The sequence below is a fragment of the Mya arenaria genome, chromosome 13 (genome assembly GCF_026914265.1).
Source record: "Mya arenaria isolate MELC-2E11 chromosome 13, ASM2691426v1".
Lineage (NCBI taxonomy): Eukaryota > Metazoa > Mollusca > Bivalvia > Myida > Myidae > Mya > Mya arenaria.
This window is the reverse complement of record NC_069134.1, coordinates 19,438,356-19,452,111: the sequence shown is the minus strand read 5'-3', so window position 1 is coordinate 19,452,111 and position 13,756 is coordinate 19,438,356. Positions and strand designations below refer to the sequence as shown.

The 13,756-nt window shown below is 35.9% G+C and overlaps 1 protein-coding gene across 1 annotated transcript in view; it reads left to right on the top strand.

Moving 5' to 3' along the window:
• The window catches only part of LOC128214721 (structural maintenance of chromosomes protein 5-like), a 36,401-nt gene that overhangs the window by 11,700 nt on the left and 10,945 nt on the right, over nucleotides 1-13,756 (top strand). Inside the window, exons 10-17 of the mRNA XM_052921345.1 lie at nucleotides 29-104; nucleotides 7,152-7,269; nucleotides 9,005-9,159; nucleotides 9,400-9,611; nucleotides 10,768-10,948; nucleotides 12,175-12,233; nucleotides 12,484-12,550; nucleotides 13,078-13,179. Of these exons, the coding sequence (XP_052777305.1) occupies nucleotides 29-104; nucleotides 7,152-7,269; nucleotides 9,005-9,159; nucleotides 9,400-9,611; nucleotides 10,768-10,948; nucleotides 12,175-12,233; nucleotides 12,484-12,550; nucleotides 13,078-13,179 (970 nt within the window). The remainder of the gene's footprint in view (nucleotides 1-28; nucleotides 105-7,151; nucleotides 7,270-9,004; nucleotides 9,160-9,399; nucleotides 9,612-10,767; nucleotides 10,949-12,174; nucleotides 12,234-12,483; nucleotides 12,551-13,077; nucleotides 13,180-13,756) is intronic.

Below are 13,756 nucleotides of genomic sequence, written 5' to 3'. Positions count from 1 at the left end.
CTTGATTTCCCCCCAAATGGTAATGCAGATTGAGGGACCTGAACAAGCAGCTGGAAGCCCTTGAGACAGACCTGAGGAACCTAGATGACACGGAAAATGTACAGGTGAGAAGATACAAGCAATGTTGTTATTGTAGGATACATTTTCTTTCAGCTAGCTTATCTTTTTAAAAGAAAATAGTCATGGTCTTTGTAACAGCCTTTGTTCTCATTCTTGGCTACATGGTTCTTGAAAACTGTTAAAGAAAACAACAAGATATTGTCAACTCATGTTATTAAGGACAGTACAATACAGACATGCTGCATGCTCCATAACTCAGTCTTATACAGTTGTCCAGTTATACCCATTGATTGCCTGGTAACCAGCAGACAAAAGGTGGCATCTACTTGCCATGCTGTTGTAGAGATATGTTCCTTTTATTTGTTTGAGTGTAAAATATCTTGTATATCATACCATAACTACAAATATTTCAGAGTATTCAGAGATTGTGAACATATTATTTAAATACCCAGGGGTGTAGAAATGGGCCGGAAGCCGGTAAAATAACCTGGCTACTTAAGCATCTTCACCCAGCTATTTTCCCCGCGCATCAACAAAAATAAAATCTGTTATTTTTAGCTCACCTGTCACATAGTGACAAGGTGAGCTTTTGTGATCACAATTTGTCCGGCGTCCGTCCGTCCGGCGTCCGTCCGTAAACTTTTACTTTAAACGACATCTCCTCATAAACCGCTTAGCCAATTTCATCCAAACTTCACAGGAATGTTCCTTGGGTGGTCCCCTTTAAAATTGTTCAAAGAATCGAATTCCATGCAGAACTCTGGTTGCCATGGCAACGGAAAGGAAAAACTTTAAAAATCTTCTTCTCCAAAACCACAAGGCCTAGAGCCTTAATATTTGGTATATAGCATCATCTAGTGGTCCTCTACCAAAATTGTTAAAACTATCCCCCATGGGTCAAAAATGGCCCCGCCCCGGGGGTCACTTGTTTTACATAGACTTATATAGGGAAAACATTAAAAATCTTCTCAAAAACCACAAGGCCTAGAACCTTGAAAATTGGTATGTGTCATCATGTAGTGGTCCTCTACAAAATTTGTTCAAATTATTCTCCTGGGGTCAAAAATGGCCCCGCCCCAGGGGTCACTAGTTTTATTACATAGTGTTATATAGTAAATCTTTAAAAATCTTCTTCTCCAAAACTGTAAGGCCCAGGGCTTAGATATTTGGTATACAGCATCATCTTGTGGACCTCTATCAAAGTTGTTCAAATTATTGCCAAAGGGTCAAAATTGACCCCGCCTAGGGGGTCCTTGTTTTTACTTAGTGTTATATAGTAAATCTTTAAAAATATTCTTCTCCAGAACCGTAAGGCCAGGAGCTTAGATATTTGGTATACAACATCATCTTGTGGACCTCTATCAAAGTTGTTCAAATTATTGCCAAAGGGTCAAAATTGGCCCCGCCCTGAAAGTTATTAGTTTTTATATAGTCTTATATAATAAAACTTTAAAAATCCTCTTCTCCAAAATATAAGACCTAGAGCTTTCATATTTGGTATATAGTGTTACCTAGTGGACCTACACCAAAGGTATTCAAATTATTGTCCCGGGGTCAAATTGGCCTTGCTCAGGGGTGATTTGTTTTTACATTGTCTTGTCACTTAAACATCTTTTCCTCTGAAAATAGGTCAGAATGACTCCATACTTGATATGTAGCATCCTTACATGGTCCTCTCGCAACTTTGTTCAAATGGTTTTGTTTGGCCCCTTTTAGGGGTCACCAGAGCAAAAAATAGAAAAACCTTTAAACAACTTGATCTTATTTTTAAAACTGCTTGATGGATCTTCAAGTCTGAAGCATCCTAGCATGGGCCTCTGTCAGGTCTTTTCAAATAATTTTGTTTGGCCCCTTTTAATGGCCACCAGAGCTAAAATTAGTTAAAAAAACTTGACATTTTCTTCGCATGAACCCCTTGATAGATGATCTTCAGCAAATTTGGTTTGAAGTGTCCTTGCATGGACCTCTCTTAAATTTGTTCACATAATTTTGTTTGGCCCCTTTTAGCTAAAAATAGAGTAAAAAACGATTATTCTTGTGAACTTACCAAATTTGGTCTGAAGCACCCTTGCATAGACTTCTCTCAAATGTATTAAAATAATTTTGTTTGGTCTCTTTTATTTTCATATTTCTTATAATATGCATGAATGTTCTCAAAATGTCAAGACTTAAATCATTGTTGTGTACGCTAAATTACTGAAATACGACGATAATTATCGAAATACACAAGACAGTTATCGAATTATGCCTTATATACAATTTTTTGTTTGATTTTTACTTCAATATATGTTGTTAATACTAGTGTTGGGAATCGGTTGCAATTTTACTATCGATGATCGGTTCCACTCAAGTAACCGATTATCGATAGTACAATCGGTTTTTAAAATACTAGATAGTACCTGAGTTGTAGTTTTATTCATGTAGAGTATTAAAATCTTAATCATTATATCAGGGATGGTAAAATTCCGGAATTCCGGATTTAAGGCCTCACGGATCGATTTTGAGATTAATGTAAATCCATTGAGTTTTTTCTAGGGGGGGGGGGGGGGGGGTACAGGGAGCGAAGATGGAACAATATGGGTACGAAAGGTGAGTTTTCCGGAAGTGTAAAGCCGGAAATTATCGAACCTATTTACGTCTTGGCAGTCGAGCTATATGATTGGTTAAGCTAGCATCGGGTGATTACGGAAATTATCGATGGGACTAGAAGACAGTATCCGGATATGACAGACGACGAAGACGAATAAACGAGTATTGGAAAAAAAACGACCACCACCAACTTTTAAAAACATCGATTCGTCGATTTAAAGGTATATTTGCTATTTATTTTTAAGAGAAATTCCCGAAACGTTTCTTTTTAAGTTAATAGAATGTGATCAAACTGAGAATGGCTTTTGCGCATGTAGCAATATTTCGGACATCGCGATTCGGATTGTGTCATTATAATCGATTTTTATTTTACAAATTTTATTTGGCCGATTGAAGTTTACGCTGTCAAACCGTTTCTTTATTGTTCCCATAATGTTTGAAGCATTGTTCTCAATAAGAAGTGGCTGTTGACTATAATGGAAGGTTCAAATGAAAATTTAAAAAAAATGAATACATATTTTGTAGTAGTAATATATATTAAGTAGGAGCAGTCAGTTTATTTTCTATTTGAGACAGTTCAACAAAACTTCTTGAGGACCTAGTTTGAGTGAGATTTAATTTCTATAGTTGTAATTTGAATTTCCAGGTATGTTGATGGTTCCAAAAGTCAGGGATGATGAACAGACACCTCGGCCAGTGCATCCAGTTGCTCCTGTCAATGACTGACAATTCAATGCAGAGGCCATGATACTTGGATTAATGGCTGAACATGACCTTCCATACTCCCTGGCACCACATGTAGTGAGTCTTACTTAAGACACTTGCCAAAGATTCAAAAGCTCTCAGCGAATTAAAACTTCAAAGATGTACAGCATCATATAAGATGACTTAGGGAGAGGCAAGCCATTTCAATGATGAACTTGTGGAGGAGTTAAGTGAAACTCGGTTTTGTTTGAACTTAGAGGGGTCAACAAACACAAACAATGAGAAAACTGTTGCAGCTATTTTTCTGCTATAGAGAAAGAAATAGTGTTGAGACATTTGGCCTCCTTAAAAATCACAAGGGCTGATTCTGAATCAATTTTTAAGGAATTTGAAAGCCTGTTTGAGAGACTTTAACTGATGTGGGACAATCTGGAAAATCTAATTTGTGTGCTACTGGACTCATGTAACACCATGTGGGGAATTGTTTTTGGCTTTGAGACCAGAATATGTCAACTTGTCCCTCACCTCATAGACATTGATGGCGGCACAGTCCAACATGACCACAACGGCTCACTGCCAAAGCATTTACAGTCCCGTTTGGATATTATTTGGAATAATAATTAATGATATTATATTCTCATCAAATGTGCAGATAATACTCTTTATGATATATAAAAATTGAATAAATAACACTTTTACAATAAACATTTGCAAGCTTGATAATTGATATGTTGTTCATTATTATAAATCAAACATCCCACAGTGTAGACTGTTCATACACAGGCATTTGATCATAGCCAGTTGAGTTTTATGGGAAGTGGACAACTGAACCAAAATGTCAGGTACATGTCTTATGCCTGTGACTTCAGGTAAAAAAGTAAATTTAACTTTGAAGACAAAGGTGTTTAACTTCACTGCTAAGATTCCTGATAATTGTTCTGATTGCGGATGTCTCCTGTTGAACATACTTATATCTACCAAACCGAAAGGTGTACTCCTTGAACACTATTCTAAGGCAAAAAAGGGTATGAGAAACCCTGAAATACTGAAAGCTTCGGGGGGCTTCGCCCCCCTTGTCCCCCCACCAGGGCTTTGCCCTGGACCCATCGGGGGCCTTTAGCGGCCCCCTGAACCCCACGCAGACATTTTCAGGATTGGCAACTTGGCTCTGTTATCATCCCTGTTATATGCATATACCTTATATCTATGATTGAAGTTATTAAGTGTTGTTGTATAAAAAATAGTTCATTTCCTTGCTCATTGTGGCTTTCATCAGCCATTTTGTTAAAGATAACATCTTAACACTTACTAAAAAATTTTTTTCGATAATCGATTATAAGTAAATACTATCGATTGTCGCCGATTTCAGACCCAACCAATCGATTTTCGATTATAATCGATCTTCGGAACATCACTAGTAAATACTTTACCAACCTCAATTTTTCGGCTCCGATTTTTTCATTTTTCCGCTGCGTCCTATCTTATATATTAAGGGTTTTTACCCCATTTTTTCAACTATTTTTTTTGCCTGTGTCCTATCTATGCTAGCGTCCTATACATGATATAATACGGTACCTTTCAGCCAAGTCAAAAAAAAGAAAACAACATATGCTGCACATTTGTTTTTCCATCATTTCCATTCTTTGAATGAATAATCCAGGAATTTGTTCTTTACAAATCACTGATACTCTTTTTTTCATGTCTTGAATTTCACAATTTATTGTTAACACAATGCTCTAGTAGCAAGAAGAACAACAAACTGTTCCTAAAATAATCTAAAACCTTAGTACAGTGCTCCAGCGAGCCCCTTTTTTTAGGGCGGTTACCTCTAAGTTGAAGGTCACACTTAGTGTTTATTCACAATGGTATGCTGCATATAAGTACATGGAGGTTAGGCTGTCGTAACCGGGCTGTAACTTTCTCTTGAATGGACAGATTTTAAAATGACTAGCCACATATTTTCGACATACCAAGACGACATGTCGTGTGCAAGACCGCTGTCCCTACCTCTAAGGTGAAAGATACACTAAGTGTTTATTCACAATGGAATGCTGAATATGAGGACATAAGAGTGTAGGCTGTCAAGTATGGGTGGTATTTTAGAGGCAATTTATAATAACTTGCCATAACAATTTGACACGTAAAGGCAAGATCAACTTTTCATGTACTTGTTCATAGGTCAATGACACATTCACGGGCATTGGTCTCATACTGTGACAGCTCTTGTTCAATATTCTTTGAGAAACAAGCTATATTGATAACAAAGGTTAAACTCTTTTACTCAGGTGAGCGATTTAGGGCCATCATGGCCCTTTTGTTTTGTCATGTTTTTATGTTTACATCTGTTTAAAACCCCGATTGTTGGTATTGTTTATTTTGGTTTCTGCGCGTTCAGACTACGCTACAGCATTAGCTTGATACGTGACGTCATTAGTCGCATCCCCCTCTTGGATGTTTTCAAGTACTAGGTTTGGGTTTCCCAGCGTTCTGAATACAATAACATTAGCTCAATACATGATCTCATTAGTCGCATCTTCCTCTGGGGATGTTTTGAAGTTGAAGTTGATTTGTGAAGCAATTGAGGGTGAAAAAAAGAATATTTTTTTCCAGACATCAAAAAGCGTAATAAGTTTGCAAAATGAGCGTGTCTGGCCTTCTGTCAGTGCTATTACCATTTATGCAACAGTTCTTTTTGTATAGGCGTGTTACCCAGGTGTAAATAAAATGAAACAAGCTTGCGGTGATGTCACTGCTAAAAATAATCCATTATTTTGATGAATTTTACATGTACCTTTGGTGAAATTTTGTACGCTTTAAACGTCACAAAGTGTCCAGATATTTCTTTTGGTTGTTAAAACTGAATAAGTTAGCTGCAGTTCAAATATCTAGAACCACAGAAAATGAAGTTAGATGTTTAATTATCAGAGGATCAGAGTGATTCAGTGGCTGAAGAAATTACATATACTATTAGGAGGGAATTGGTAGCAAATGGCAAGGCATGTGGTCTGGAATGTTATAATATTATCCTGAATCTGAATTTGACAGTAATTTGGTTTATTAGTTAGCCCTCACTGGTGTGTGGGGGGGGGGGGGTAGTACACAGATGCAGTATCATATTCAAGTACATTTATGTTAAGGTTCCCTGTTACAAAATAAACATGCACCAGAAGACTAGAAAATTTGGTTAAAAAAGGCTTAAATACATCCCACAAGAGGCGTTGCCCCCTGGACCCTAACTGGGGGAGGACACACAGACCCCCCCCCCCCCCGCCTACTTTTAGGATATTTCTTGCTACTTAAATTAATTTCTACACCCCTGAGTACCAATAACAATATGGCATATGAAGCAGGCCTCTTTTCTCTTGCTTAAAAATGTCTTGTTATACTTTATATCTTGTTGGTTTTTTGAAGAAGAAAGGGTGAGAAAATCTTTTATGTGGACCATAACTAGAAAAACATTTAAAAAAAATCAATGAAAGGTAGTTTACACGTTGCCATAGCCAATATGCAAAAGTATAACAAGACGAATAACTTTGACTTCATGATTTTTGAATTTTGATCGTTTTTCAACTGATAAAAACAACAGATAACTGTTGACATTCCATCTGCAGCCCTCTTGTTTTTTTCTCTAATACAAGAGAAATTGTACAAACAGGAAAATTTTCTTTCCTTTCATCTTTGATTTGATTTTGTGTTGAGAAAAAAAATGTCTTGAATGCTCACACAAATCATCATGCTTATGATTCCAACAGTAACTTAAAGTGTATTAATATCATATAATATTGCCTCACCTGTAGCCAAAGATTGAGAAGGTAAACAAGTCGATGCGAGAGGTTACTGTTCCGCTGGGACAGATCAACCATCAAGGGGACACGCTCAGAATGGAGGTCGAGAAGCGCAGAAAAAACATGGCAGGTATGACTAATGAGTGCTGGCTAAATAAAGCTGAATACAGTATATGTCTTAATAGACACACCAGCTCTTGTTTACAAATTAGGTTGCTTTCAATTTTAGCTTGACTATTAGAAGAATAAGGAGAGCTATGCTACTCACCCTAGCGCGGGCATCGGCGTCACTCCTTGGTTAAGGTTTTGCATGTCAGAACCTTTAAGGCATTATCTCAGTTAATACATCATTTATTGCATTGAAACTTTGGATATGTATTCCCAGCTATCTAACCTACTAAATTAATGAAGCTAGATAACACTTTTAAATGTGATGCAAATTATGGGCCTTTATTATTTGACTTAGAAATTCTGGTTAAGGTTTTGCGTGCAAGCACACATAAGTTAATATCTCAGCAACTACTTGATGTATTGCATTGAGACTTTATACAATGGTACTCAACCATCCAATCTACTTAAATAACTAAGTAAGATAAATCTAGTTTGCATTAAATTAAAAAAATGGCCCCTTTTTTATTTGACATAGAAATTCTGGTTAAGGTTTTGCATGTAACCACTTTTAAGTCAATACCTCAGCGAATACACCATGTATTGCATTGAAACTTTACACACAGGCTCCCAACCATTAAATCAAGTAAGATAACTCTATCTTTCATATTATATCATTTTTGCCCCTTTATTATGCGAATTCTGGTAAAGGTCTCGCCTGTTTGCACACATAGGATACCGGTAATATCTCAGCAACTACTTGATGTATTGCATTGAGACTTTTATTTATACAATGGTATTCAACCACCCAACCTAATTGAATAACCAAGTTAGATAACTGTATTTTGCAAATAATGGCCCTTTATTATAAGACTTAAAAATTCTGGTTAAAATTTTGCATGTAACCATATTTATGTTAATATCTCAGCACATCATGTATTGCATTGAAATGTAATTTAACAGTGATCCATGCATGTTTCGCCAAAACTTTTCAATCCTTACACTCAAAAGTGGCGTCAAGCGGTCTGTTTCTGTGACAGCTCTTGTTTTTATAGATATCAGCTTTCACCTGTAAGTACACAAATGGCATAGTATAAACCATTTGGTATGCTAAGAACAAAGGTCTCTTAATTATTCATTTGATGCAAGTATATTCCAGGCCCCAGGGCCCATATTTACTCATATCTTAAGTCTCGAGTTTAATGCACCAGTGTATCCATGCCCTCTCCACCCTCTAGTTCTGGGGGTACAGCAGGGGGAAATTCACCGTGTTTTTACCTTGAATGTAGCGGTTTTGTCTTCGCGCCAAATGTAGCGGTGAATGGGCCTTACCTAGGATCCCTGGGGTACGGGGCATTTGGCGGGGATTATACCATCAGTTTGTTTCCGCAGGGTGGGGATTTAACCAAGGCTTGGCTGGACCGAAAATCAAAGTCCCCGCTATTCCCCGGACCTAGCGGGCTGTGTTACAATTGACTGGTGCATAAGACTCAGACTCTGAAAAACAAAATTTTCATTTGTTGTAAAAATGCTATTTAATGATGTCAAAAATTGCTGTATAGGTTACACATAATCTGTTCTACAATCAGGCACACATATTTTGTTAATTTTAGTTATAATATAGATTATTTTAAACATTTGAGAATTAAGTTTTCTTGGTCTGTGTCTGAAAATCAGAGTGAAGGCGTTACTTAATATTGGCCCAGATGAGTTCTTATTTAGACTGCATAGTTGATCCTTTATGTATATCCATCCAGGCATTAACAAGGAGCTTCAGTCTCTGCGTAACATAGAGAATCAGAGGTTAGAGGGACTGCGGTCGAAACATCGCGACACATACACTGCCGTCATGTGGCTTCGGGAGAATAAGGCTCGGTTCAAGGGAATCATACATGAACCCATCATGCTCTGTGTAAGCTGGCTTTACCAGGAAGTTTTCAAGTAGGAAAATGTTTTGAAAATAGGAATTATGAAGAAGAAAAATTGCATTTTATACATGTAGGGATAGATACATATCTTCATGACACACACACTTACTTCATGGCACTTACATCAATTATCTGCTGTTTTGTTGTAAAACAATTTTGCAAGAAACTCACCTTTGGTCAGTTCCTTTTTCACAGCTTTAAGATTGGATGCAATACTTCTTTAGGTGAACATGAGAAACCCAGAAATGGCCAAATACCTGGAGAACCACATCTCGTTCAACGACATGCGTGCTTTCGTGTGTGAAAACAGCGAAGATATGAACATGTTTATGGATGTGATGCGAGAGGAACAAAATTTGCGTGTTAACGCTGTAGTGGCGCCCACCCATCTCCCGCAAGACCAACAGCAACCCTCCCAATCTATTGAGAATTTAAGGTGAGAATTAATGTTGTCTTGTCATATCTTGTGTTTGTTATAATGGAACAATTATGTGGATTTAGTGATATATGCTGACATGCAGTATCTGTTTATTTCATGTTTTTTTTAAGCACCATTATACTTTTGAAAAGATAGCATTAGGATTGTTTTTAAAAAATGATATTACAACTGTTTTTGGTATTTTGGGAATGTAACCAGTAAGATTTGAGATTTTCATGTCATTTTTGGCGAAATTGTTTTTTTTTTTTTTCATTATTTATAACAAAGGATATAATATATATAAAACTACAATGACAACATATATATTTCCAACATAATATGCTCAGACTCGGTTAATGCCCTACATGGCTTTATCCCACTGTTTAAAGTCTAAAATAACCAACTGTGGTCAAGAAGGTTTGGGCTCGGAAATGGTGCGCTTGATTATCATATGCATACAAATTCTCATCAATGCATCCAAATTGTGGATTGATTAAACAAAATATCGATCAGCTTAATTTTTTCAGGTTTATTTTGTGATAGTATTTTGCACTTTGCAATATTTTCGGGAGGTTTAAAATTAAATAGACTGTATCTTTTGGTACCTGTTGTTAAAGTTTATTTCCTGGCTTCTGTTGTTTTGTTATTAGAAAAAATAGGGCTTGTAGTTTTATGTAAAGAAAACTAGTTTTTGTAATATATAACAATTAAATTGCTTGTTATTTAGGTAAACAAAATAGACGTTAAATTGTAGACAGAATATTGACAAGAAGTCGGCGATAGATGGGCTAAGATTATGGGACTGAGATTATACTACAACGGAAGCATTGTTTTTCTCTGTTACACCAGCATTGTATTTCTCGTGAATAGGCTTTTGCATGTAAGGGAAAGAACTGTTTAGTTTTTATTTTATGTTGTCCTTTTTTCTCCTTTTTTTCTTTCAACTCCGGAACATCTGATTTGGAATTTTTATTTGAAAACTTGGAAAAGAAGATACTATTTTTAGCCATTGGGAACATGACATAAGATCGGCTATAAAAAACAACAACAAAAAACATACCAACCCATGACAATGACATGTATGTGGATATATTCTTCTGTAAAAAAGAAGATAATTATCGAGGGCAATCTTAATTTGATTTAAAGGTCATATCTAATTTGTTACATTCTATAGGAGGTACGGTTTTGAGTGCTACCTGCAGGACCTGTTCACATGTCCGGACGCTGTTATGCGGTTTCTGTGCCGGCAGTACCGCGTACACAACATACCTGTTGGCAACGCCCGTACGAAGGACCTTGTGGCAAACATTATTAAAGAAGTCCAGTTGGCATGCTTCTATACCAGTGACAATCAGGTTTGTCAAGTGTTATATCTCTGGGTTCGCAGTGTAATAAGATCGCCTAGTGGTGTAAAGGACCTAGCCCAAAATTCTGGAAACAGTTCAAGTCCCTTATACAAGCTTCAGTTAAACTAACTTTTTTTGGGGGGGGGGGTATAATTTGCGTAATATTTACTTTCTTAAGCCTTTTTCAACTTTAAAAGGAAATTATCTTTGATAAATTATGATAATCACTACAAATAAAAATTCAAACAAGGTTTTTACATAGTGAAACCTGTTTAATTAAATATCTTTAAAGTTGGGTTGACATATTTTGACCAAACTTTGTATGTAGGAAGAGTTTATGTTGACCTTTCATGGGATTGCATTTAGGGCCACCTGTGTCATGTTAATTAAAATAAAAAGAAAGTTGAAGCTGAAAATATTCAGTTTGGGTTGACATATAGTGACCAAACATTGTATATGGGAAAAGTTTTTTGAGATCTGTCATGGGATTGCCTTTAGGGACCCATGGGTCAAGGTCACTGTAACTAAAAATAGAAGAACAGTTTAAACTGAATATCTTTAGTAAGGGTTGGTATATAGAAAGAGGTTATGGAGACCATTCATAGAATAGTCCCATAGGTGCAAGGTCAACCATTCATAGAATAGTCCCATAGGTGCAAGGTCAATGTCATTGTTACTAAAATAAGAAAAACTGTTGAAATTAAATATCTTGTGTTGCAGTTCAGTTATTATAAGAAAAAACTTGTAATTGTTTGAAAATGGATACAGGTTTTCTACTAGCTATATTTCAAGGTAATATATTCCAACCAATCTAGGGCTATAGAAATGTTATGAGGACCTAAAGGTGGATTAATCAGGCTCACAAGTAAAACTTATAAAACTTTTGTGTATATTTTCTTTCTGTTGCGGTGCCCTTGTAGTATATATGATTTTTGAACAAATCAGCTTATAATTCTCAACACAGGGGGAATGTTCTTCCGTCAATTATTAAAAACCTTGTTTTGTCTCATTGCAGCGTTACTTGTTATTTAGGATAACATGAGTGATTTTGCTTAAAGAAATAAGCTACTTAAGCTTGTTACACTTATAAACTTTCGAAAAATTTGGAAATGTTTGTCTTTGTATGTCCAGCTGTATAAGAAACTCTCGTTAATCAAACATAACCAGATTTACTTTAAAACCAGAAGAAAAATACTGCATGTTTGTGTTTATGGTGTTGTTGTGTTTAATTGCAGTACAAGATAACCAAGTCCAGATATGACCAGTCCACATCATCCAGAAACATGAAACTCAAGTAAGTGCAAAATAATATGGAAATTGAAATTGAAAAATTATTTAAATTAATTAAGTACAAGTTGCTGATCAAAATAAAAGGAATATACAATGAAGTGTTTTGTGAATATGTACACATAGATATTTGACTGAAAGTGGTATTGGCAAGCTACATAAATTTAAGCATTTTCGGATGTCTTTCCGCTTGTATGAAATATCTGATACTTTTTCATGAAAAACACAGAAATACAGCATGAGTCCATCTATTTCAGGAATGCCTCATTGCTGACTTCGTCCATGGATGCAGAGAGGGAGTCATATCTTCTTCAGCAACTACAGGTAACACTACCAGGGGCATAGTTAGACCAAACTATGTATTGGCCCATTCTACAAGGGACAGATAGACATAAGGGTTTGATTGCTCAGAACTTTAAGAAAGTTAAAAATGTTGTTAACATTGTCATTGTCAACTTTCACCTTAATACAGCTCTGGCAGTATAATGATACCCCGACTTGCCACGCTTATTTTGAGCTACATCAGTCTGATTCAGCCATTGATAAGGGCAATATTTCTGTCTTTAATTTATATGTCAAGTTTTCTTATTCATCCATTACAGAGGAGTACCTATGAAAAAAAAATCACTGGATATACTGTTTATTGGATTCACGATACGTTATATTTCATAAAAAAGTATTTCCCTCTATATCCGGTAGGTCATTAGTAACTGATTTCATTGTTGATTAAAATTTTATCAGTTAAAGTCACAGCCAAAATGGCTAATGCTAATGCAGTTCCACGTAATAATAACGACAAATTATGATGTGAAAGTGATTTTGAATATCATACTTGAACACTATTGTATTAGGAGGAGACTGACCAGTGTCGTTCTGGGGAGGAGCAGTATGGCGTGCTGCAGGACCGTTCCCGACACCTGGAACAGCAGCTATCAAAGCTGAGGGATGAAAAGGTTAGTCATATTGAAGATTGTTTAATGATCTCTTGAAAAATACCGTAAATGACTGGGTATAAGACGATAGGGGGTATTAGACGCAGGGAAAAATATATGTGAAAAATCCGAGAAAAAAACTTTCAATCTATGTTTTTGGTTAAAAGACGCATAGAAAAAATGTCAAAATCGTCCGGCATTTTCAGCCACCATGTTTGTTGACAGTGACAAAAAAAAAAATTCGTGAAAATGGCGATGGTTATCTTTAAAACCATACAACCATACTGTCGAGAATGAAATGTTATGTTATGCAAAAAATATTTTGACATTGCCCAACTTTGCTTTTTTATATGTAAGTTTGATTATTGTTTAATTCAATTTATTATTCAAAATAATATTGAATACCGTAATTCACAAGAGTTCGGACACCATAAATTAATATTTTTTTTCGCTCTCCGAATACATAGAAAATTATCATTTTTACATTTTGTTTACATGTTTGTTTAACCTGCCTTTTTTCTTCATGTTTGCTTTTTACCACTTATTAATTTATCCGTAGTAATCAATGGTCATAAACTTATTTATTACACCTATAAGT